Below are 27,283 nucleotides of genomic sequence, written 5' to 3' on the forward strand. Positions count from 1 at the left end.
GATAATCACTTCATTGAAGACGTGGGTGAATATTCACACGGGGTTGATGAGATGCTGGCTTGCAAAAAGAAGCAGGGGGAGTTGCACGCTCTTTTAGTTCTTATGCATTTTTATTAGTTGATGATAAAACTGTCTTCATCAAGGCCAAAACAATTTCCCAAACTTTGGTCTTTATTTTAATAAATATGCATCATCACCTCCTTTTTGTTGTAATGACTTTATCACTCTAGAGCCTATACAGAGGAGTCACGACTACTGTAACGTCAGACTGCAGATCTTTTCTATATATCTGTAGAAACTGAGTTCAATAGCAACATTCCTGTAATCCACACCCTTTTCTAAGCGCAGCTTGAACCAGAAGCCTCAACCTCTCCTTGACCCCTGAGGAAAAGAATCCCTCAACCAGATCCCCGAGGAGACTTTCATTAGAGACAAAAACAGAATCCATGGGTGGCCAGAGTCATATTCTGATATTAGGGCAGAGGACATGGATTTGATATGAGCCTGGAAATAGTCCTATAGACTGCAGAGTGAGCCCCAGGTCTGTGTTGAGCTTTAATGGCCCTCCTCCTGCTCGTCAATCACGCATAAAGAAAATGCTTAATTGCAAATTTCAGACCAGTGCAGTGGACTGACGTCATTTTGCTGGAATGGGAGAGAGGAGACAGGTTTTGAATTGCCAGCAAGCCGGGCAGATGGATACCACTGCCTAGCAAAGGTATATGTCCTTATGAGTTATGAGCTTGTAGCAGCATTTAGAGTTATGGTTGACACAGATCAGCTCAACATTCAATATCACAATTACAGTAAAAGCTGGTGTAATGTTTCTCATATGGATAGCAGCATAAACCTTAGACCCTTAGAGGAACCCAAACACTGCACCGTGGACAGAAACTAGAATATATAGAGCAGGGGTATTAATATTCATCAATCTAGCATGCTATATTTCAAGTCCCAAGACTAAGCCTATTAATTATGATACAGATTCAATTAGAGGAAAATGATTCGCATGTGTTTTAACAATACAGAATGATTATTTCATATGCTTACATAAAATCTTTTATTATGTGTATGCGCCATGTATTTTCATTGAAAACTATGCAGAGCTTTCCCACAGCAGTAGAAGGTTTTGAAACAAAACAAAACTCACATTCCTCAACTTCTAACTCCCGCTACACCAAGTTTACTTTTGAGAGAGAAATGTCGTCTTTTCCTGTGGTAGATAATGAGGTTGATTTTATTCAGTTTAATATTCATTCAAACTAAACACATGGTTTGTGTCAGTGTGAATACATTTTCCTTCACTTAAACGATAGATCTGCTTTCCAGCCAGACAAAAGAGAAAAGCAAGCGATTGTAATTTTAAGGGCCCAGCATGCCGTTCACCACGACTGACATCTCTTTTTTAATTGACCCTAGGTCAAATAAGGACTGGGATAATATTTTGTTAAATTATTCTCATTTCCCTGTGAATCGCATTTCCATATATCTCCACTTCATGCTTTATTTATTACCTCCTTACAATTACCATGCAAACGACGTCTTAACTGTCACCCCTTTCTCCCTCTGAACAGTTTAGTAAATATCAAACCATATTTATTATTAATAAACCCACAGCTGAAAACCCCCTTTTTATTTATAAATTATTCACACACTCAAAAGCTTGGGGAGCATGGGCGCCCTCCATTTGATGCCACGGAGGCCAGCATAATTAAGACTGTTGGCTCAAACTGATGCTGGTGCATGTATCATCTGTTTCTGCCCTCATCTATGTGTCCATCTGTGTGAGCCATAGGAGATCATACATTTCAATCACAGCGTCCTGCCCGGTGACAGACTTTACACAATGGATGTTGATTTTATTATCACAGCACAACTAGTGGAGCCACCCTGCTGTTTTACTGCTCATTCAAGCCCCCGCCTCCAGTCACTCATTGATGGTTTCACACGTGCACACTATGGCCTACAAACACACGCACGCAACCAAAAACCACCGTTTCTTTTGATTACCCTCTATCTTCGCACATTCAAGCGCCCACACACAACCTAAATCACACTCTGACATGCAGCATATAAAAACGGCAATCTATCTATTCCTGCACTCACTCACGCACGCGCGTGCACACATTCAGACGCGCTCATTTACCCATGTGCTCACTCACACTAACCTGGGTTGGCTCCCCAGCTGTGCAAGCTGTTTCTTCCATCAACATGTGTTTACTGGCAGGGGACCCTTATGTTTGCATTACAGGGAGGCAATAAACAGAAAGGCCAGCCCCAGGGTTTGAAAACTACTGTTTGGGTGGGGAGGGGGGACCATCATGAGGAGTGAGCCCTAATCATTGCGTGGTTCAGCCTTTAATTAAATGCAATGCGTGAAATGTCAAAAAGAAAGGCTCTTATTTTTGAGGATGGTGTTTGCTGGAAACCGCACTCACTCAAGACCTCAGTGTCCAACTCTACACACTTTGATGAATTTTTCACAGTCTTATGGAGTGCTAACCATCTGGTTGTGTTAACAGGGTGTGTGCACGGCTTTGTGTGTGTGTGTGTGTGTGTGCGTGTGTTTGTGTGTGTTTGTGTGTGTTTGTGTGGGTGAAAGGAGGGGAGGGGGTGTTAACATTAAATTAAGTCTTTCCTTGGTACAATATACAAGCAAAAGACTGATTAACAAGATGACCGCAAGGCCCATTATTTTGGTTAATCAATAGATCCTTGAATAACTAATGAACGACATCAAAGAACAAGCCTATAAACAGCCACAGGCAAGTGATAGACTGCACTGTTTTTATCTCTTTATGAAAGCTTTAGCTTTTGTTGAAATATGATAATGATTCTGTTCTCTTCTGTTCGTTTTAGCGCCCACTGTATGACAATGAACAATAGGCTCATTTTAGATCAAACTGCACCTGAGAAAGTGTGTTTAGAGTGAACTTCAAAGAAAATCACTTGCACAGAAACACTCAGCCTGCACTATGTAAACTCTGAGGCCACTTCAGTTTAAGAGTTGACTGAAATAACAAAAAATAGGCTAAATAACACCAGATGTTTGGGTAAATCTGAGGGAGCAAAAGGACAAGTTTATCAGCCAATAGTAATACTGACAGTCTCACTGGTTTGATCCAGTAACTGATGAGTTGTTCTTTCACAAGGTTTTAGAGTTAAGCGATCATTACACCATTTGGCATAACATTTGCAGCTCTGTGCACTAATGCAACAACTTAACAATAATTCACCTTCATTAGTTTCCAAATCTGTTGGGTAATGGAGGGCAGGGACTGAACCACACACTAATTTTCTGTTAAATTTCCTGTTAATGAGAAATTGACCCATTGATTGGCAAATGAGAAGGTCTGTTCTTTAACTTTACTCAGATTTTTTTTTTTTTGACAAAAGCAGTACTGGGAGGTCTTCCTAATGTTTCCTGAACCTCAGTATGAAGTTTAGTGGCTGATAATTAAAAGTCCGAAAATTCAGGTTTATATTGAGGTAGTTACCATGAGTGACTATCCCTGTAAAACAGTTGTCTTTCCCTCCATCCATGGAGCAGCGTTGTCTGTCCATCATTAGATTCTGTAGTTGAATATAATTCAAATTTCCATGCGCGCTTCCCCACCCAAAAATGTTAGGGTTTATGACTTGCGATAAGTGTTTTAAATACCCTACCCATGACGCTCTCTCAGCCAATGGCGGGCCCCTGGGGGCGGGAGCCGCTGGGCCCCCCCCCTGGCAAGCGTCTGAGGCAGAGGGGCTCCTCCGACTCAGCCCCTGCCAGATTTGGTGTACTCCCCCCGCCAGACTGTCAGTGCGCATTTCCTATTGGTAAGAGGGAGCGAGAAGTAAACAGAGGAGACCGACAGGGGAAGAGTGTGTGTGAGAGAGAGAGGGACTGAGTGTGTGACAGAGGGAACAGAGAGAGAGAGAGAGAGAGAGAGTCCAGCGGAGGGGGCGAGAGGCAACTTCACCGGGCTTTATCCCTGCGCGTTGTCGAAGAGGAGAGATCGCTCCGGAGCGCAGCATGATCCAGCTGGTTCAAAAGTGGACAGTGGACGAAGCTACTGATTGAAACGCACGATTCACTGATGGGCTGTTAGAGAGCCCAGTGAGAGGCAGAGGCTGCGCCAGCGTGACAGAGAACGGACACTGGGAAAGAAGCTGATGCGGCGGGGAAAGTTACCAACTATGGAGATGCACTGTTAAGTGAGAGTTTACAGACTGCTCGGACCATTCAGAGTCATTTCTTTAAACTGGATGCTATCATAGACGAATCCCAGTGCGCTTGTCCGTCCGGTGATATTCCAGTGCCGCGGTGGACCATAACCAGCTCAGTCGCATAGACGGAGCGAGTGAATCCTTCCACGCCAACACAATCAGCGGCCAGAGCGACTACGATGCCCGCGTTATACCTCATATTTTGCCTTATGGCCACAGGTAAGACGCACTTTTGTTAGCATTTATCACGCAGGGCTTCACTGATGGAGAGGATGAGACCGCGCTCCATGCTGGCACGCTGCGTCAAGCCATCCAGCGCGCTGGTAGAGCCCCCGACAGAGGGGCAACTGATCTGCTGCAGTGCCACAATTCACCGCTGTTAATTGCCGCTAAATGTTTAATTAGTTTTGGAAGAGTGATTACATCAGGAGATTTCACTGTCTGCAAGCCGAGCCGGAGCACCGGCGGATTACAGCGCTGCGTAAACCGCCGGTGCAGCTGTGATTGTTTCTGTGCTGGCTCAGATCCGGGATGTGTGACAGAGGCGATCCTCCCCGTGTTAGTGGGAAGACGTGAGGCTACGGTTAGGCTAGACGGAAAGTTGAACTTGTAAGATTTTTAAACCCGGGGGGGTGTACTCAGTGCTCCGGGCGGTAGCGTGTGTTTGTGTGCGTGTACACCCGTGTGCCCATCCACAAGAAAGAAATGTACTGTGTTTTCAAATGAGGATGAACCGTAAGCGGGGGAGGAAAACACAAGTGAAGCGCTGAGAGATGAGACAGCGCCGCGCAGAGCTCAGCACCCCCCCCCCCCCCCCCCCCCACCTGAAGTTAGTCAGTGGTCCCCAGATCCGCCTGCATTAGAGCTAAAGGCTTGAACCTGGGGACGCGGTGTGGAAGTGTCCGTGTCCACTGGTGAAGTTTTTGTTCTCTGAATACAAGGGCGCATGGGCTGTCATCGGGAAGCGGCATCGTGATGGAGCGAGGCAGATGGAGAGAGAGAGAGAGAGAGAGAGGGAGAGAGAGGGTGAGAGAGAGAGAGAGAGAGGGAGAGAGTGAGAGAGAGAGAGAGAGATGGGGAGAGTGGGGAAGAGAGGGAGAGAGAGAGCATTTGTTTTGCAGGAGACAGACAGAGACAAAACGCACCTGTCTGCCCCCCCCCCCCCCCCCCCCGCTGCTTTTTGTTTGCACATTCGACTTGTTCAGTTTGTTTATGAACCTTTAAGGGAAAAAATATATATTCACAAAACATATACAGCGACAATCTGAGTGTGAGGAAAAATGACACAAATTAATTTGTTGTTTTTTTTGTTTTTTTTTTATAAGAAAAAACAAAAACAAAAAAGCAATTCAGTAGAGTTTAATTTGGTGCATGTCTGCTGCTTGTTAACCTCTATGTGAAATGTGTGCATCGCCATGTCTTACTCATGATTTAAGTGATTCTCTAATAGAACAGACAGAGAACACAGCATCTATGTTTTTTTTCCCCCAGTATAAATATAATCATTATGAACACGCGGGCTCTCTGGGCAGCTGGTACAATTTACTCTAACAATTTTTTAGTGCTGCAAATGGCTGCAAATGTCTTAATGCAAAAAAAAAAAAAAAGCTTTTAGCAATTAACACTGAGCAACTGTTGACTTATCAGCATTTTTCAGAGTCGTTGATAAACTAGTGCATGGCATTAACACTCTGAGAGAAAATAATTAAATTTAAATGCAAGGGAATACAGAGCAGCATCACAGTGGCACAGATCTTCTCTGCAAGGGACAAAAGATGGAATAATGAAATCTAAATCTTTTTAGGCTTTTTTTTTTTTCTAAATTTCTTTGCCTCATCCAGAGAGAGTGCTTGTCGCTTCCAGACTGAATCACATGCAGTTTCACACAGCTTTCACAAATGGCAAAGCATGCTTAATAGCCATTTGTTGTGAGTATCTTTACCTTCAGCCCCCGGTTCCGCATGGTTTTGTCATTATTCAGAGCTCGGGGGAGGGATCTGACACCAGTAGACCTCTGCTCCCTGACAGACTAGCAACAGCTGGATGAGAAGGGGCGGTAGCCAGACAGTGGCATATTTCCCCCAACCCCGACCCCAAACCCAACACACACACATGCACATGCACACACACACACACACACACACACACACACACACACACACACACACACACATAACTTCTCTCTCTGCCTCTCTCTTTCACACACACACACAAATAATGAAAATGGTAACAGCTGCCCTAATTAGAACCTAAGAGACCCTAGACCTCATTTAATGTGCCACTCTTACGCAGAGTCACCAATGCTCAAAATTGGCTGTACTCATAAATGTATTTGTGGGATCAAAATTTGGCCACACCACATGGGTTCACTTTGAAATCTGTGTATGGCATATAGCATACATTTGTATGTATGCAGTCTTGTACAACACCGATAATTTACTTTCTCAGAAAGTCCCCTGGGCTCCCAGAGGAATTGGATTCCACACTGCATCAGTATTCTGAGTAATCTTCAGTGAGCTCTTCTTTGGAACCTTTTGCTTTGGATCGCTTGCGTCTCATCGGGCCAAGTTCAAAGGCTGTGAGCTGAGATTACAAGTTTCTCTCCCTTCCTCTTAAGTCGTGTCGCCACTCATGTCTCACTATAGTGTAACGCCATGGAAATTTTCCACCTTGCCTCCTCTCACAGCTCTTTTGCCTGGTTACAGAATCTGTGACTATGGAACAGGAGGACATGAGAGCGTATCTGCTAAATGGCCCGGAGGCGGCTGGCAGACTTTCACCAAAGGTTGAAAGCCTGCTCGCACACAGAGCTCATGCAAGAATACACAAACAGAGAGCTGGAATTTAGGCGAGGAAGTGATGAGCCCTGACCAAGCCCTCTGCCTCCCCACCCCAGCATCCTTCCCTTAACCATTAGCAGAGATTTGTCTTTTCCGTATGTGGCGCAGACATGTTTGTGGATGCAGTGGCAGCCCGACCCAAGAGGTTTGTTTTAGGGAACTGTGCATATTCTATGAATTGCAGTTCTGTGGGTCTTTGAATTCTTGTGGAGGGAGTCAGGAGGGACAGAGGGAGACAGAGTTTAAAATGGGGGGAGAGAGGGTGGAGGATGGAGGCAGGGCAGTCTTGTTGCAGGGATATGACTTGGATGTGTCACCAGTGTCTTGATGATTAAGCTGACAAGCAGCAGGGAAACACTGAGGAAGACCGCTGAGCATCGTTAACCTTTTCTCCATCTTGTTATTCTTGTCTCTCTCTTTCTGTCACTCCAGCACACACACACACACACACACACACACACACACACACACACACAAAGTCACACAAACACACTCAGCCTCTCTATCTCTCCCTTTACTTTCCCCAGTCCTCACCCTCTATCAATGCCTCTCCCTGTATACCTCTGTGATACAGAGAGACCGATCATAAAGTAGGTAAGTGGTAGAAAGTTTGGAGGCATGAACCCCAGCCAGCCGATGAGGGGTGTTAGATATGAGGTGCAAAGTAGTGCAGACGCAGCAGAATCTGAACGGAGCTGAGTGTTGAACAGAAGTGTCTTGCATTATTTAGGAGACATAGTCATGGCAAAGATATAGATGAATTTTGGCCTACTTTGATTTCCTGTCTATGAGAGCTCTGTGTAATGGGTTTGCTGCTGGCTGTGTTGTATTGAACATGAATTTTCTAGATTCACTTGTGGCCACACATCAAATATAAAGATCTATGCATCTGTTGTGGCTGTAGCTTCTCCCCAGCATTTTCAACAAAGAAACGTAATTTTATTAACAATGAAGTTAATGAGTGAATGCTGTTGTTGAGTGTTTCTTGGAGAAGGCCTCTAGATTTTCCCTTTCACAAATAATTTGGTCATGCACACACACACACACACACACACACACACACACACACACACACACACATACAGGCAAACACAAGGAGCCAGTAATGAATGACGGAGATCTTAAACAATGGCCTGCTGTTTCCTCTCATCCTGAAGATGCGTCTTGCACCCAGGCCATTGTCTTTCTGCCCTTTTTCATAAACAGATATCCTCCCAGTTCCCCTTACCGCACACGCTCTTGCTCTGTGCAGGAAAGGAGAAACTGGAATGAGAAAGGAAACAATGGAGCTTCATAATGTTGCCTGTTCCTAATCAGCTTCGCCACACGGGTAAACACAGATAAAGAACTTGGCAGTCTGTCCTGAGGCTTTGCTATCAGCTGTTAGCAACTTTACTGGATGTGTGCGTTGGTATGGCTCAACACAGGAAGCCAAAGTGACCAGGTAGCAAACTGTTGGTGGCACTTGGCCTCATCTAGTATTATTTTTACCTCCGCCTGCCTATCCTCGTTTTGTCTTCGCTTTCTCCTTGTGTCTGTCTATGCACATCCTCACCTTGTCTTCCTCTGGGGCAGTTGGAGGATCCGGGGAGGAAATGACAGGGGATAGGACAATAGAGGGGCCATGTCAGCTTCCTGCCATTGCCTTGAGTCTTCTTCCCCAGCTAGAGCACTTGAGGCTGTATCATATGCGTACAGACTGGTGGGGAAGGACAGCATAAACTTGTTTACTCTTTTATTCTTCTATACAAACACAGTAATGGAAAGAAAAGAGAGAGGGAGAGACTGGGATTAATTTTATGCATGTCATTAAAACAGCCCCCCAAGGGAAACAGTCACGTTTATACAGTGGCAGCTATTTTAAGAAAGGCTTGGATTGCATTTATCTCCCCCTAAAATGCAAGTGTCACTTCCTTCTAGAGAGATGTATCACCATCTCAAACATCCCTAAGCCCAGAAACCAACATACAACAGAAAAATTGCAGACATACTAGACCGCACATTCATTTTTATTTTCTAATCAATTCTTGCCCTGCAAGACAAGAATTTCATATCTCCTGCCGAGACACAGAAACCAACAGCAAATTGAAATTTATCTTCTGCGTTGCAGCAATATCTGTTCCTGTGTTATCTTCACCAGCCGTGTTCCTTAACCTTGTATTAGAGATAGCTCTGTTGGAGAAAGATTCTGGCAGCTGAGAAGGGGCTTAGGCAGAAGAAAAGTACAGTAAGCAATACCATCAGACAACATTTATTTAACACTAGATGCTGATTTATTTCACATCTCTCATTACTCCCCTTATGTGAAATTGGATTGTCAGTGGCACTTGCTAGATAGAAGATCTGAAGTATTCAGCATGGTGCACTGGGGCTTGCGGTATGTGCACATCATCCAGAAATGACTCACGAGGAGCTCACGGAAGCAACACCCTTAACACACACACATACACACACACACACAGAGGTCAAGGGCACACACTGGGGCAGAGGATGATAAGCTGAGATGAGTGTTTGGCATCTTCAGGGCTGTGTGCCCTTTCTGGAGCGATTCGTCAAAGTCCGACTGTCTAATTAATGATGCTTCAGCTCTCAGGACATGTCATCTCCTTATCCAACTAGGGGTAAAAACACATTAAACGAAACAAGAGATTGTCTGTCTGCTGCTCACTGTGTTAGTGAAGGAAACAGCACATATGCTTTTGGGACTACATATTCCAACTACTCATTCCTTGAAGTCCAGCACCCGCCACCCCCCCTTTCTTTATTCTTCTTTTCATCTCTCCTTCCTGTCAGTTCAAACTGCCTGGAACGCCAGGGCTAATATTGTGTTAGCAACTCAACCATTAACCAAAATAGTGGGTTGGCTGTGGCTTAGTCTCTTCCTCCTCTGCACAATAAAAGACTGCTCTGTGTTGTTGTGGGAGGCAGGGTGAAGGGTTGGAGAAAGTGTGGTCATGTCTTTTATGTCAATTTTTTTTCCTTGAAGGTGAAGGGGTGGGGTTGGGTGGGGAGGGTTTGGACAGGGCTGAGAAATAAGCCGTGGGAGGTCTGTGAGAGAAGGCAGCCAATTTGTTATCAGCTGAGGGGTGTCAGTCAAAGTTTACTGATCAAGCTTTTAACTGCAGCTCCATCGATGGCAAAGCATGTTAATGTTATTGAACAGTGTGGAGACGTGAGGCACGGTGAGGTGTGTGGGTGGTGGAGATGGATGGCAGTTGAACCTGCAGGAGGGTAAGGTGTGTCTCTCTCCTGCCGTCTGCTTGGCCAAAGAAAGCCGATGCAGAGACCGCCATGGGCTCAGCATGAGAATAGGGGGAGGGAGGAGGGGAGAGAGAGGAGAGAAGGAGGGAGGGAGAAGGAAAGAAAAGGAAGGCAGAAGGGTCAAAGGGATTTACTGCCAGGAGCCTAGCATTTCAGGTAATGGATATGCTTGAATTGGTGTAAACCAAACCTGCTGTTTTTCCTCCAGCATGGGAGAGGTGAAAAACAACAGCGGTGTAACTAGGGCTGGGCTTTTTTAGGTAGAAGCTGCTCGTTTTGAGGCTCAGCGTTGCCCACATCGCCAGCCTCACTTTAAGTGAATGCAGACTAACGTTAGGTGGATGGGGTGGAAGCATGTGTAACTGTCTGCAGGTCTGAGGGGGATTAACAGAAAGTTGATATTTTAACACCTCAGGCGAAACATTCGATCTCGGGTGTACACTTGGAGTGTAGAGATGTGGATTGGGTGGGGTGGGGGTTGGGGTGAGGTAAGGAAGGTGTATAGTGAGAGGCTTTTCTGCTTTTGCCACATTCCTGTGAAGCTGCAGCAAGGAGGGCAAGAACACATGGCTAAGTGCTTCCCAAGCTGGCTGAGGTGAACCTAACACCCCTCCTGGAGGAGGCAACCCAACCATTGTTCCAGCACATTGCACCCGTCTGACTGAGGCATCCTAGTGCTGTGCAGATCCCAGGGGGCTGGAAAGAGAACGAAGCAGAGGAGGAGAGGGACTGATTGTTCCCTGCTCAAACTATCCACAGATGGGGCTACGGCACAGGATGCTGGCTGTTTGCTTTAGAAAGTCCCAGGCGTTGGCTTTGCAGTCGTGGTGTATAGAAAGCTCTGGGGGATAGAGGAGAGGAGAGTGCCAGTGAAGACAACAGCAAGGGAAGGGAAAGAGAGGGAGTGGAGCAGAGACAAAGAAAGAGAAGGAAAGGGATAGAAAAAGAACCTTGCCTAATATGATGTCAGTGTGAATATAGTGTCAGTGCCAAGAAGGGAAGACAGATGATACAGCCATACAATGATAGGGTAGTTGGGCGAGAGAGTGCTCAAGTCCTCCCCTGTTCCCAAACAGAGACATATAGAGCTGGAGATAATGGAGAAGGGAGGGAGAGTAAGGAGAGCAAGCGAGGAGGGGGGAAAAGGAAGGGATGAGATGCGGGGAACCCAGGCTGCATCCATCATGTGGTTTGGTGCAGAAGCCATTTGTACCTATTGTTCTCCATAATTTGTTTTCTCAGAGCCTGCAACAGGAGGGGTGAAGGGGAGAGACAAAGCTACAGAAGCCATTTATTTTTGCACTAATTACATAAGTGAGACAGCATAATTAGACGTATAGCTAAATGGACAATAGGCTGAGAGGGAGATGCGCAGGGGGGAAATAGACAGGGAGGTGTAGATGAATTCAAATAGATGAGAGGCATGGCCCTCTCTATTTCACATTCAAGAGTGCGAGGGAACATGTTAAAAGGAGTAAAAGGGGATGGAGGAGGATAAAGGGAAAGGAAAAGGGAGAGTAAAGGAAATGGGGCGATGGAAGGGATAAAAGATAAGAGGGAAGGAGAGAAAAGCCCTCTTCACAGACTGCACTTTGAGGTGCAGCCCAATGCTGCTGGAATAGTCACCTCATTTAATACACCTGCTCAGCAGGAGGGGAAGGGGAGATATAAGAAGGTGTCGTAAAGAAAAGGAGAAAAGGGCAAAAGAGAAGAGAGGAAAGAGGAGACAGATCTCATCTTTGCTTCTTCAGATCAAAGGCAGGGAGCGCCTACAGAAAGCTGTTTGTTGTGGCTTGTTTGGGAGGGTCTCTGTTTGTGGGAGGTCATGGGGTGACCTGGCCTGCTATTCTGTGTGCGGGCGGCACTACACATCAACACTGCCACATGCCAAACCCTCGAAGGAATGACAGGCCCGGGACTACTTTCTAGAGAGAACTCGTGAGGTGGCAGAGCTGCAGGGAAGCCAACAAGGAAATGTAGGTTGTGTGGTAAAAGAGAAAAAAACAAGTTCTAAGTTTTTTAAACAGCATAGTTAAAAAAAAAAGATTTTACATCTTTTTAATTAACTGAAAGGACCTGCAGTCTTAACTAGTGTGTTGTTGAATATTCTGCGTGTGCTAATGCAGTTGTGCATCTGCTCAGGTTCACGTATAGGTGGTGCGTGGGTGTGTTTAGCATCTCACCAGTCTTTCAGGACTGTGATACAGGGAAAGATAAATAGGCCCTTAATGAAGCCACTCAATCACAGGCCAGTTAAAACAGCTGACCAGAAGATTGAGAGGCAGTCAGGCCTGATGGAGGCCTATTGAAGCCGGTCGAGGGAAGCTCTTGAGCCGTCACACTTTAGATTAACCATTCAGTGCACTATAGACCTCGGCCTAACTACCCTTCTTTCTCTAAACAGTCCTCTGACACACTATAGTAGCTCAAGTCAACTCCCTGATTGTGCTGGGGAGTTCTTTAAAAGCCAATTTAAAGGCAGTCCTTTGTTTAACTCCCCAGGAACTCGAGCTGGGACGTATTGTATTGGTTGTGTGTGTGTGTGTGTGTGTGTGTGTGTGTGTCAGTGTGTGTTCTTTCATTGCGCCAAAGTTTAGCTGTCTTTGAGCATGTGACGTTTTGTTAAAAAGAACTGGGTGTATCTCAGAGCTGGCACAGACTAGTTTTTTTGGAGGTTGAAAGAGAAAGTGCATGAGAGAAATCAATGGCCCGATTCAGCCCATTACAGCCATGACTGTTGCTGTAATGGTGTAGAAATGGACAGTGGTCATGTGGATCCCTTTTATACCTCCAGGCTTGGATCACAACTGAAGCACCGATTCATTTCCTCACAGCTTTAATTAAAAAAAAAAGTGCTCTGAGGATTTCAAAGACTCACATGATGGTGAGGAGGTAAGAGATCCTTCTATTTTGCGAAAAGGATAAAACCTCTATTCTGCCAAAGGACAAACATGACACAGGGCTGCAATTTTCCTCGACAAATAATGACTCCTCTAGTCCTCTCTCCTTCCAGCCTTTGCCTCTTTGATCCCAGGTAATGTGTTAACAAGCAACAGGTTCATGGAATACCCATAACATTAGTATGTGTATTCGCACAGAGGTGTGAGAGTGTGTGTGTGTGTGTGTTTGCACATGTGTGGCTTTATGAGCGCACGTGTGTGTTTTCACACCAATTAATGAATTGCTTTATATGCCTGCTGAGGTGACGATGGCCTGTCTCTAGCGGGGCATTGCTTTTTTCCCTTCTGTGTCAACCCATCATGGCTGGGGCCTTCTCTCACACTAACACATTAATGAGACCAGTCTAATTAGCGCTTGTGGTTCCATACAGGGGACCCCGGAAACCACAGCCACCATTGAGAGCTGGCCTAATCAGGAGACCACTCAAAAGCCAGAGGACCCACTGCACCAGTGAGAAAGTTCATACGTATAGAGAGGACTGCTTGGACTCACACTCAAATTGGCATGCTGGTTAATTGGGACAGGAGTACAAAAAGAAAGACGGAAAGAAAAGAGCGGGTCATATTTTCACATTTGTGACCACTGAACTCTTCGCTCCTTCCCATTTAGCTCCCTCGCTCCTCCCGAGGGCGATGCAGAAAAATGATTTTGCTCTCCTTCATCCCTCTCCCTCACTCCAGATAATTCAATCTCTTCAATATCAAATAATCTCTCCCAATTTTTCTGCCTATTTTAACCTTATCGCTCAAACAGCTACCTCTGGGGGATGAGCCTCGTTCCACCTTGTTAAAAAATAAGGGGAGAAGGGTGGGGGGGCAAGGTAGCCCAGGAAAGACGGATGGCAAATAGCTCTCTGAGCAGTGCTTTAAAAGCCTGTGTTTGCCATTCTCATGGGCCATATGTGAAGCAGCGGGCAAATAGATTGAAAGAGAGAAGAATGGTAAAGGATAGAGAAATACAGAGGGAGATAAAAGAAAGACAGAGACAATCTACAAGAAAGTAGGGGGGTGGAGGTGATGTGAGTTGTGGTACTTGAGGTCTGAGGCTCTAACTTGTGTCCCACAGCACTTAACATGCCCCTAGCCATCTCTCCTGGCACTTAATTAGAATCCAATAAGGTTGCCGCCTGTTGGTCATTGTTCCTCCAGTGTGTTTACCCTTTCCAGAGGCTCCATTCGCTGCTTAATCTGCCGAGAAGCTGAATGTCAATAGGTCAGGCCAAGACTCCAGAGCCCTGAGAGAGAGGGAGAGACAGAGCGAAGGGGGAAGGAGGGAGGATCAGGGGGATAAAGGAAAGGGGTCAGTCCTCTCACTCCTCTCAATATTTTTCTCTGCCGTTCCATTCTTGGTGTTGTCCCCCCCCCCCCCCCCCCCCCCCCCCACAACCAACACAACACCACCACCTTCCTCTCTCTCGCGCTCCTCTCCTCTTCTTTTCTTCTCACTTCTAATCCGTCCTCTTGATTGTTCTAAGCTGCTTTCAGCCAGCCCCAGGGAGAGGGGAGGGGGGCATTGGAGTCTGTTTTAATTAAGATTTAAAAGAAGACTCCCTCAAGCAGGGAGATTTTTAGAGCAGGATGGACTGTGCAAAGTAAATAAGTGCAGGTAGGAGAGATTGTTGAGAGGGCTCAACAAATATCAGAAATCGGTAAAAGGAGAAAGTTAAAAAGCTATTATTTAACACACGTTGACGTGCACGTCACACACACCCACACATTCACACAAACACAGCCAGACTCTGAGGCATTCAAGAGGCTAAGCCAAATGGGATTTTTTTTCATTTGTAATCAAGCGGCACAATCTATATAGATTGATCTCAACTTCCTGTGATTCATACCATATCCTGCGAGGGTGATATGGGATCAGTGGTAGCCAGCAGGCAAGCTGAGGGAGTTATCTTCACACTCTGTCTAATGATCGATCATCTCACCAGATGGGCTTAAGAGCCTGTAACGCTCCACTTGTTTATCAGAGCCCCAAACCTGAGGCCTCTCTGTAGATGTGACCTGCAAAGAAACTCTTGTTTTGCAGATAGAGAGATAAAATATTTGAAAGAGAGAAAGAAGCTCAAGAGACGTGTTTCAAAAGTTTAAAGTTTGCTAAAATTTGTTGTCTTTGTAGGACGACCAGACATGTAGATAGAAGCTGAACTCAGCTCCCTGTGTAATGGTGGTTCTGTTTGGGTGGCAATGTCAACGTAGTAGATGCTCTAGATGTCCTCGTCAGACACTTAATTAACAGGCTTATCTCACCAGGACAATAGGAGATTCCTCTGCAGAAGTCTGGCTGTCAAAGATACATGCACTGTTACCGTCTAACATTGCTTTGCTTCTCCCGTGCAAACCGCGTCCTACAGACAAAGTGTGTGTCCCATCTGAGTGTGTCAGTGCAGCCTGAGAAAAGGCGCGTGCTGTATATGTTTGGTAAAACAGTCACATACTAGTTCACATCTGCCCCTCTTGCAAACCATACATTCTTCATCCAGAGTAAAACCCCAAAGAAAAAACACACACCCCACCACAGAGTGCACAATGAAGTGTTTAAGTTCATCAAACCACAGACTTTGGTGCAGCCGGTAAGGTGTTAAAGGCCAGGCAAGGGTCAAGAGCCCAACCCACGGCATTCTCTGCCATGATACATCCCAACACACAGCCACCATATGTCCAGGGTGTCATAGTCAATGAGCCGACCCACCCAGCGTGACAAAGACTATTCACACCCAGATGACTCTGAGGAAATCTGCTATGCCATGGTATGATTAGGACAGAATGCAGCACTAGTCCAGCCAGTGGCCGTTACATAAAAACAATAGACTAGAAGGTAGAGAGATGTAAAAGGAGTGTCAGGAAAAAGGGTACAGACACAAAGAACTTTACAAAGCACTTTGAGCGGATAAACGTAAGAATGATCTTGCCCTCAGCTTGCTGCAGCTCCATCATTTGCCTCCCATCAAAGCCCCTGGAGACTATCCCAGCACACTCTGCCCCCGTCACTCACAACTCTGTTAATAAGGCCAGCAGTAAACGCCAGGAAAGATATGCAGGGATGAAAGATCCTTCTCTCATGTTCTCTCTTTGAGGATGTGTTTCCGGGTGTCAGGGGGAGGTGGGGAAAATGCAGCTTTATAGAGTAAGGCTGCATTTTAATAGAAACAATAAACCCACCCGCTTATAAAATAATATTTTGCGTCCCATATCCTGTTGTGTAGCGGCTCTGGGGACTTCTGGCAGGCATGAAAAAACACCTCCACTAAGTTAAAGGTATAGAAGAAGACCATGCCAAAGAATAAAGTGTGCGGAGCTCCTGGGGGAGGGATATATCATACATATATTCTTTCACTGCAGCGATTAATATCTGGGAAAAAAAGGTCAAACTTGACTTGAAACGGTCCAGTATATCACAGTTACATTCGCAGCCTGTATTTCATACATCAATCCCTGCTGTGATGTCTCATCAGCCTGGTCACACAGGAGAGACCCACACGGCACATTATCAAAGATTGATGGGGTGTCCTAGTTAAAGACAGGGGGAGGAGGGACGACCGGTTAGAGAGGGGAACTTTGCGTCACCCTCAGCCTTTTTCAGAGATGCTGATTTTTGGGTCACACGGGGTCTCACAGCCCAAACGCAAACACCATCACTGTAGTTTGCAAATGTTATGCCGGGCTTCACAACTCTGTAACCCGAAGACCTGACCCCAAGATGTATGGGGGAACTTGCAAATGCAGTGTTTTGAGGTTAGTGCTCTCACACAAGACAGCGCCGGCTGACTCAGGAAGCGGGCTGACAAGGGCTGAGCCTTCCATCTCCTCCCATCCGCCCTCTTCCTCATCCTCCCCTGAAACGGAAGACAAAACAAACTGACAGAACAAACAGGCAGATTATCCTAAATCCTTTTTTCTCTAACACACACCCTAACCATCTCTTATATCCACTGTTCACCGTCATCCTACCCGTTTCTTGTTCAGAGTGCTTGCTTAATAATTAATTGATTAATTAGTTCGCTCATTAATCATTTATTCATTAATCATGGCCTGATTTTTCTAGAGGAAGCGGCGCAATCTGAAAAAACCCTGACTTCACATTTCACTCTAATTATGCTCTTTTACTAATCAACGCTTAAGAAATGGAGTTTCAGGAAATTAGTTTTCCCCTTCCCTTCTTTTTCTTAACACAAAGCAGGATGTATTGAGGTTGGCAGGTAAATTTTTCCCTCCCTTTCTTGTTCTCTGGAAGCTCTTAGTCATCAGTAATTTTAAGGGAATTTTTCAAGTTATAGACAATCTGATGAACAGAATAAAAATTTGATGTTAAATTAAAACTTGTCCAGATGAAAGCGAACAGAAATTCCGCTCATAGACTAACCACAGACATTGATTAATAAATGGCAATTTGAAGTCTGTACGAACTGAGCGGTGGCGGCATTGTGAATCACGCACTCACTGTTTTCACTGGATCCATAGCTCTCCTGGGAGAAGAAAGTAATTTGTTTAATCACCGGGAGTTATATTCTCTGGACAGAGAGATGGGTCGATAGGAAAGTTCAGAAATATCTTCTGTAATGTTGTGAGGAGAAACATTTAAAACAGGTTTAATTAGAAATGTTTTTTGTGCCTTTGTGTTCCTGTTGGATGCAGTTCACAACACAGCTCAGCTGCTTTCTCTGAAGAGGCTCTTGTCAGCTGCTGACAAAAAAGAATTATGCATCAAATTAAAGAGAGCTCCAGTGAAATGGAGGCAAGTCGGGCATTAACCTCTAAGCTTTAAAAAGCACACATATTAAGCAACACTAATGAGACTCTCATTGAGCTAGCTGTGTTTTATATTCAAACACACACAAAAGGACAGCTCTGACTTCAATGTGCCATCGCTCCTTCTGAATGAGCTTCTCTCTTGCATTCATCTCACCAGCAGCAAACACTGCAGAAGTGAACAATAGCATAGATGGCCCTTTTACTCTAATGAGATGCATACATTTACAACATTACCACCCTCATTAAAAAATAATAATAATAGAGGAAAAAAAAGTATTAATTATGAAACGCACTACTTCCTATCGTGAAGAGCCAAGGGGGTCTCCACTGGGCTCAATTAGGAAGAGTAGGCCGCAAATCCCTAGACTAAATTAATTGACACCCCAGGGCATTAGACCCAGAGTCCCAGCACAGAATCTATGTAGAGAATTCCTTTGTTTTCATTTCCACTGCCTTTTAGAAAAAGCAAGAGATGGGGGCAATTTTAACATTATCTCGTTATTGTTTTATGGATTTATAAGCTATTATTTATTATATATTTATATATTTATTTGTTTTGTTTACTTGTCATGTCTGCATCTGGGGAGTTTCAAGTTTTTTTTATCCAGGTCCCATCTTTGAGTTGCCTCTCTGTCACATGTTGCGTCCCATTACTGTTTCATCCACCGCGTCAGCTGTTATGCACACACTAAACCAGGGCTTTTGCAAACAGCACAAGAAGTTAATGATTTAAAAGCACAGTAAATTATACTGAAAGCCCTTCCATCCAAACACTGCTGAAAGAGGGGGAGGGAGCCAGAGAGGGAAATTGGGATACAGAGGCAGAAAGAAAAAGCAAGAGCGGGAGAAGCAGAGAGGGGTGGTGGTGGAGGAGAGGGGGGCAGAAAAGGGCTGGAACTGTGACACAGATCCAGCCAGCAGCTGTCTTGCAGTTAAAACACCAGGGGGTAAGCAGGAACGAAATGACAAGACTAGCTCAATCAACATCTTGTCAACACTGCTGGCTGATGTGTACAGACAATTTCATACCGCCACCACTGACTCCCTCCTCTTTTCTATCTTTTTTTTTTTTTTTATATGGCTTTTTATTTCCTGTCCTCCTGCCAGCCAGCCAGTCACTTGCTATCTGTCTACATGGAGTCAGCTCTCAGCTCTTTGGCTCTTGGCTTCTGAGTGGGGGAGCTGTTTAAAAGCTGTGCTAGAATTATACTCAGAGAGATGCTTCTGCCCACTAAAAACCCTAAAGATATGGGACTGTGACAGCGAGTGTGCGTCTATGTGTGTGTGTGTGTGTGTGTGTGTGTGTGTGTGTGTGAGCGGCAAGTGTGAGAAGACACTACAAGAATGAGTGTATTTATGGCACATTGTCGGGCACTGCAGCACAGTGAGTGCGCGAACCATTCACATACACTCGCACACCGACTATGTCACATCAGCACTCTTGGTCCCCCACACCCCACTCCTGCCCCCTCCCTCCAGCCTCCTCCTTTTTTCCCCTCCCCTATTCCTCTCCTTGTATGCACACCACTCTATTACTCTATCCACTGCATCTGTTGTAGCACGTACTCAGGGAGAAACTCTGCCGCTGCTCGACCATGCGATCAGCCTCACTGCTGCCCTGATGTGAGCGGTGCCCTATTCCAGCAGAGAAAAACCTTGTGGTGACAGCCTTGGAGACAGACTGATTACAGCGTTCCATCAATCCCCTCTCAGGCCCGCTCCTTTGCAATTGGAAGCTGACAGGAGCCCACTTTTTCCATTTTTACCTTACCTCAGTTTTTCCGGTCTTTCTAACATGTAGTGGCTCTTTTCTTCTTTTTTTTTTTCTTCTGTTTTTCCCCCTACCCTGCTTTCTTGAGTGTTGTGTTGACAAGCTGACACAAACCCCTGTGATTTTCACACCGGGGATGCAGAGAGCGAGAGAAAGGGGACATGGGATACAGGATAGGAGGAGAGGAAGAGATGGGGAGAGAAAGTGCAAGGGAGAGGCTGGCAAGAGATGACAGCTGACACGGAGTCTGGAAAAGCAGAGTGATGGCAGAAAGAGCCATGGAGAAAGCAAATCAACAATTAGTAACACCTTATATAACTCTCAAAGGGGGCCTGCTAGGCATTGATTTCAGGGATCATGGCTCACTGACTGTAGACATATGAGTGATAAACAGAGGAATGAGAGGATGGGGCTGGATTGCAGAGCGATGCAGGAATAGAGGAGAATGCCCTGGGTGGGGGTATCAGCAAAGCAGCAAGGGAGGGGGGGGGTGTCTGGATGAGCAGGTCCACTCTCTAAAAAGGGTCTATGTCTGAGCCAAGATTTCCACAATGGAATAAAGGCTGAAAGGGGAGGCTTGGAGGATTAAACTCCAGCAAAACAGCTCTTAAAAAGCTGTTAGACTGCAATTTGGGCACAAAAACGTAGAATGGGAGAAAAGATAGTGAGAGTTGGTGGGTGGGAGTGCAGCTGGAATGCAACGTGGGAGAGAAAGGATTGAAGAGAGGCCTGGCTGCATTAAGGTATGAGAGAGGAGGCCATCTGCAGAGGCACAAGCAGAAGCTGTTTGCAACGGTCCAAGTGGAAGAAAAACAGGGGTGCTCACACATGTAGTGCATGTGTTGGGTGCCACAAGTTGGTGGGTGGTATTTGCTGTTACCCCCACCCTTCAAGCCCTCAGAAGTTCTGTAGGAGTCATGGTAATGAGCTTAGTAGCCAGATCAAACATGAGATGGGTGCAGGGTCCCCTTTGGGACACACTCTTTGGTTCAGCTACCTCAGCAGTAATGTCTGTTTGTATACACGCGCATTCACACAAGCACACACACAGGAAGAGAAAGACAAAAGAGCCTGACTCAAAACAAAGGGATAATAATTCCATACAGAGAGAAATGGAGCTTGCATTTTCCAGCCCGATTTAGAAGCCTTATCTAGACAAGGCACAATGGATGGCATTTGGGGAGAGGGGTTGTTTATTCCAAGCTTGACACTTTTTTGCCAATTGCCCTGTTTTGTGCTGGAGTTTTTTGGGTTTTTTTTTAAATTTTTTTTTGTCTGTTTCTCTTCCTCATTTTCTCTTCTCTGGCTCTTACTGTGGAAATCTAACACCAGGGTTCTGCCTTCACCTTTGGGGCAAAAATGCAAGTAGATATCGGGCACTATTTTTTAACATTTTGAATTATTACTGCACGGAGCAAATTGCCCAGTCAAGTTGAGAGCACTTACATTTATAGAGCCCACAGGACTGGATGTTGCACTCTTTGCACTGGATGGGAATGAGGGCATGGAATAAAATCGGGACTAAAATAGGGACTCTTTGCGAACGCAGCTTGGAGCCTCTTAGAGTAAATGAACATATGCAGTTGAGTGTCATTGTAAAAACACGGGAAATGGACAGAGTGCTTCGCCTGAGCTGTTACAAACAAGAGAGTCTGATGTTATTTTATGTTTTATTTGAAGGACTTGACTTTCTGAATGCTGTGTTAAATTGACTTATGGCCTGGAACGTTTTTCTTTTTTTTTCCTTTTTTTTCTTTTTTTTGTCAGATTACCAAAATGCCATCACAGATTACAGTTGTGTTGACTTGGTAGTAAATGCACTGTACTGTGTGTGTGTGTGTGTGTGTGAGAGAGAGTCACATTTTATCTAAAGGTCAGCTGCAGTGCCATTATCTTTCTCAGTCTTTAGCATCATGGCCATAGCTTACACACACACACACACACACACACAGAGTGACTGGTTCAATCTAATTCTATCAAGGCAGATATCCAGTGGCGGACGGATCATTGCTGACATCTGTCTATATCTTCCTGATCCTTCCTGATGTGAATGTATCTCTATCAGTTCAGATGAAGGAGGGAGAGTGTAGGCAGCACCGGGGTCGACGCAAAGCTCTTTAATAGGTTGTGTCCAAGTCAGAGAGGCTGGTTTTGCACTTAACACCGACCATGTGACAGAAACAGCAAAGTCACTGTGTCAAAGTAACTGCTAAATGTGCCCTCCAGTGCCTGACAAGTTGCTTTCCCTATTAACACTGCCCCACCCTCCACGCTCCTTCAGACATTCAGATGCACACACATACACGCAGACATAAACATACATAACACATTTTGAGATAAGCAAACACACACTTGCGCCCTGAGCTCACACAGTTGGGCAGAAACGCACACACACATAAACTTAGCCCCATGTGCATCCAGCGGCGTGAAATGATATTCCATTTTGAGAAATCCGGATTAAAATGTATCAGGCCAAATGTGTTTTGACCTTGTTACTGGGGGGATGGAAAAGCACACACACACACACACACACACACACACACAGCAAGGTAAGAAACACACTAAATGTTGTAGTTTTTGTGATCGGGACTTATAAATGTAATTTTGAACTGCATTTAAAGCAACATTAAGCTCACCACATGTGGTACAACTAATGCACACTGTAAGTATTTACCTGCATAACATTCAAGAAGACATGCTGAATAAACTCACATCCACTGCAGGAATGTTGGGATTTCAAAAGGGTTTCAAATCTTTCTTTTCAAATTTGATTCAATTGCAGCCAAGAGACAAGCTCCTCATTTTGAGTCGGGCGAAAAACACCAAAAGCTGTGCGTGTGTTTGTGTACATGCATGCGTGTACGTGACACCATAACACACTGAGAACAAGCCTCTTCACACCCACAGCTCAATACTTCTTCTGACTGCCTCTCCTCCACCGTTTCTTTGCCTGGTTCTGTTCCTCCCTCTCTTCCCGTCAGAAATGTATTCATGTAATTAAGCTGCTAATACACCGTCAAAGAATTGTCTAATTCAGCAAGGAGGAATTAAAGGAATCTGGCATGAGTCATTAGCCAGTCGAGATGTTCTGTTGAGCATTTTCAATAAGGGATCTGGAGAGCAATGAATCACTCATATGGTGTGAAGACATTCACCATAATACATACTCTGTACTCTACATGTGTACGGCGGCATATGTATGTGTGTGCATGCATGGTGTTAATTGCCATATGCGAGCATGAGAAATTGCATGTGGGAGGAGTATAAAAAAACAATTCAATGCATCTAATCCATCTAAACAATCAACCAATGCAGTGAATTATTACCTATTGTAAACATTTAGATACTCTGGGCAAGATACTTAATTGCAATCAATGTTTGTACTGTTGCGAGTACAAAGAGGAAAATCCCTAACTCGCTCTGCAAGAGGAGGCATATGAAAACACTCAATAGCTCAGAAAAGCAGGATGTTAGAGACAGGCAGGCAGACTGTAAAAACAGCATTTTCGAAGGTATGACGGGAAAATGCCAGCCTTCGCTAAACGCCTAATAGCCTGAGCAAGAAGACGTTTCACTTCTCATTGACGCTCTCAAATTGGCCTCTTTTGATCCACAGTGTGTGACACATACAGTCTACCTGTTTGCACCCACAGCTCAATAGGCTTTTCAAACACCTTGGTAAAATGATGTACAGGGAGACATCATTGGTGAGCTAACATGCATTGTTCTCTGATCTTTTCTCCGCTCAGCTATCTATTAACACCTCTTTTGGCCCAGATGGAGAGTGAGAGAGAAGGGGTGAAAATGTGAAAATGGGTTTTTTTCGAGGCAGTTGTTGAGAACCACAGCAGCCTGAGCCGTGGAGAACTCACGTTCCTGATGAGCTCACTGTTTGGCGGCTGTAATTGTGCTGTGGGGTGACGGAGGCAGGAGGGGTGCAACGGGAGAGGAGAGGGGAGGCGAGGGGCAGGGTTCAGTCCATGGTGCAGCCCGAGATGAAGTGGATAATTGAGTGCGGAATAAACACTGCCAACAACCTCGGAGGCCCCCCCCCTTTCAAAAAAGAAAGAAAAAACTAGAGAGAATGGAGAGAGAAAGATGGGGAAGAGACGTGGAAAAAAGAAAAGGGGTGAGAGAGGGAGAGAAAATCCCAGCTACCCTCTGGGGGGAAAAGCTGCTATTGAAAAGCTATTAAACTTGCATTTAGCAGGATTGATTGGAAATGAAGAGGCCTATTAAAAGAGAGGGACAAGGGGACAATAGCGCGTCTCTGGCCGCCGTATGTTGCCCTCCTTTCAGCAGCTTTCTTCGCCGGGAGGGGGGGGGCAACCCTGTCTGTTTAAGCACTCCCACCAAGAGAAGCAGTTCAGGGGGGGCTTAGCAGTGTCTGAATAGAACCCTCTTTATCTTCCTCTGTCCCCCTTCCCTTCCATTCTCCACTGAGCAACAAAGAAAGAGAGAAGAAGAATGAAGGAAAGCTTTTTTTTTTTTAAGTCTTCTGCCCGACTCACACAGACACCCCACTTAGATAACCAACCAACTGCCTCTCTCTCTTTCCTCCTACCTTCCTCTGTGGATTAGTTACCTCTGGAGTGCTGCCATCTTCCCCTACCAGTAGGGTTTGTAATGCTCAATCTTTAGCATAGTGGCACAAACACTTGGAACCGTGGATCCGTATTCATGCTGTGTTTCTGTATGCGTGTGAAGGCAGGCCAGCCAATCCGGAGAGACTGTGTGCCATACTTAAACACAGCAGCGCAGCAGCGGCAGGTGTCTCCGCTGACTTTCAGCAGGCTCAAACGGATGGGTCCCAGGGGAACTTTAATGGAGTTTTGATTGTTTAACATCCATTTTTACAAAAAAGCACACTGAAAGAGTGGCAGATTTTTCTCCCCAGAAGTGTGTTTGCTTCATGTCAGCGAGCGTACAACCATATGGTCTCGGGAAAGAGTTAAATAAGTTATGAGGCACAGCTGACTCTTCCTCTTAGAAGCTACATTTCTTGGGGGAAAAAAAAATATATTTTCACACGTCAGCCTTGACAATTCTCTCAGCAAGTGCCATGAAAAGAGTACAGTGAGCAGACCAGTTCACCAGAGTCTGCTCTCCTTCATACATATTTTTTTTCACACCCCTTACAGTGCAAGTTTCACTTTCCTCATGCTACATCTCTGCTGGCACTGCAGAAACCTACTGCCATTACACTCTCTGAAGTGCCATTAGCAGTGCTCCTGCATACCTATATATTTTATAGCTGTTTTGTGAATTTCAGTATAAATCTACCATCATGGAAAATGTGAATTCTAGGAGATATGATATTCACATTGTGCTTTTTCTCTTTTCTTCTAGCAGCCACCCAAGCAGCCTACTTCTCCCAGCAGCCCCAGGACCAGGTGGTTGTGTCTGGTCAGTCAGTGACTCTACCTTGTGTCATTGTGGGTTACCGGGGAATGGTACAGTGGACCAAAGATGGCCTTGCACTGGGCGGAGAGAGAGACCTACCAGGTATTACCACTGACCTCTTATATCTGTCTCTCTTTCTCCACTGCTTTCTGTGTGTTTATTGCTCTCCCTGTCTCTGTCTGTTACACCAAGATCAATGCCAGGTCTCATTAGAGACCAAGTCTCTCTGTCAACCGCTGAGGTTTTACACAAATGAATTGCGAGAGAACAATGTACTGCAGACAGGTCGGCTACTGCTGCACACACCAAACTTTAATTTGTTGTTTAGCATTTTAAGGGTCTTGTAGGAAGGTGGATAATCAATTGGCTTTTGTCACGCGCTGACATTTAAATGTGTGGCAGACTAGAGAGAAGGTGGTGAAGCTTCCTCTTGACCTTAGCCACCCCATCTTTATTGTGTCTGTGTTTAAAGGACAGACTCCTCATGCAGCAACCCTCTCACGTGTTGCATTTCCAGCCTCATGCTGCTTTGCTAACACTACAGCTCAATGCCTGGCGCAGTGAGGTGCTGCCTGCTTTCATTTGTGTCTTAAAGAGCCTTGCCACGTTTCCCTCGCCTTTGTTCAAGGCATAAGTCTGTTCATTTTATAGTCCTTTCATTATGTGTTTGTTGTTGGTTGGCTTGTTTGTCTCTGACTCTATTCTCTATGCTGGCTTCACGCAGGCTGGACGCGGTATTCCTTAATGGGCGACCCGCTATCAGGCGAGCACAGCTTGCTGATCGATTCGGCAGAGTTGGCGGATGACGCGGTGTATGAGTGTCAGGCTACACAGGCGGGACTGCGCTCCCACCGTGCCAAGCTCACTGTACTAGGTAAGATACACAGCTCATACATGATCCCCACAGCCAGCCCTGGTGCCAAGGCCTGCGGGCTGGCAGCGCTTGGGAACAATCACGGGAGTGTCTTCATCACTAAATACAGAAGCGTGTAGACAAATATACAATTGAGGAATGCATAATACACAAAAAATTATCTTTTTCAAAACACAACTTAACACAGACAAATCAATAAAAAACTGCATCGAAATAATCTTCAAGTGATTTGCAATTCATAGGATAATTTCTTATCACCACTCAAAGATAACCCCGCTGTAAATCTGGTAAAAATCATGTCCGGAAAGCATAATTCAAACCAAGCAAGGCTCAGCCAAGAGACTGAGCTAGAAAAAAAAAGGAAACCCCTCTCCTCTCAGTAGCGATAATCAAGACTGTGGACGTCTAGGATAATGTGATTGCTGCAGTCACAAATGACTTGCGTAGTCGCTTGAAAGTCAGGGTCTGCACAGTTAGCACATTTTACAGTGAGCCACAACATTTGTCAACCGCAAGGCAGTTTTTACATTAACATGATGTGAGTGATCTACTTCTTCACACAGACGTTCAGAGGTGGGGGTGGGGGTGGTTTGGAGGGGTGGGCGGTTGTTGAGAAGGAGGAGGGGGTGAAGAAGGGCCAGGTCTTGTGGGAATTGGAATCAGCAAAGCACTACTGGCATCTGGTGGCATTCAAAGGAATATCACTCCATTAATTAGTCCTGTCATTTGTGCGTGTGTTCACCTACAAGTGTTACAAAGAGTGAGGGGAAAACTCAGAGGGAACAATTATGATGTTACAACTTCTGCCACAACACGATGCGCAGAGCTTTCACCATAGAGACCATCTGAGTCCTTGAATCTATCTGTTGCCATTAAGGTGTGTGTTCTGAGTTCATTGAGGCAGGGTGATGAGCAGCACAGATAGGTTGCCATGGAAAGGCGAGTAGATTGCGATCACAAGCTGAATGTAGGAACATTTCAGCTAAATGATTGGATTCAAAGAGCTCACCCCTGAGCATCAGCCTACATCTGTGTGTCTAGTGTCACTGTCAGAGCTGCAGAGAGCAGCACAAAGCAGTGTGGTCTTCACATGCCCACACACAGTCGGAAAGATGTTTGTGAGCAGGCTGCAAAGAAAGTTGCCTTGACTTCTACATGAAATGTGCTCTGAGAGGCTGCTGGTTCATGGACACTGTCAGCATTTCAT

General features: G+C 45.4%; 1 protein-coding gene across 3 annotated transcripts in view; it reads left to right on the forward strand.

Moving 5' to 3' along the window:
- Window positions 1-3,795: 3,795 nt before the first annotated feature.
- Window positions 3,796-27,283, forward strand: part of kirrel3l (kirre like nephrin family adhesion molecule 3, like) — a 33,662-nt gene continuing 10,174 nt past the window's right edge. For 2 of the 3 annotated variants that reach the window (XM_071470669.1, XM_071470671.1), the window contains exons 1-3: window positions 3,796-4,431; window positions 25,149-25,304; window positions 25,927-26,076. In XM_071470669.1, coding sequence (XP_071326770.1) covers window positions 4,392-4,431; window positions 25,149-25,304; window positions 25,927-26,076 — 346 coding nt within the window. In that variant the 5' untranslated portion in view covers window positions 3,796-4,391. The remainder of the gene's footprint in view (window positions 4,432-25,148; window positions 25,305-25,926; window positions 26,077-27,283) is intronic. The other variant, XM_071470670.1, reaches the window with a different exon arrangement.

This window comes from Trachinotus anak, unplaced genomic scaffold (genome assembly GCF_046630095.1).
Source record: "Trachinotus anak isolate AG129_WGS33_773 ecotype Australia unplaced genomic scaffold, CSIRO_AGI_Tana_v1 ptg000032l, whole genome shotgun sequence".
Classification (NCBI taxonomy): Eukaryota; Metazoa; Chordata; class Actinopteri; order Carangiformes; family Carangidae; genus Trachinotus; species Trachinotus anak.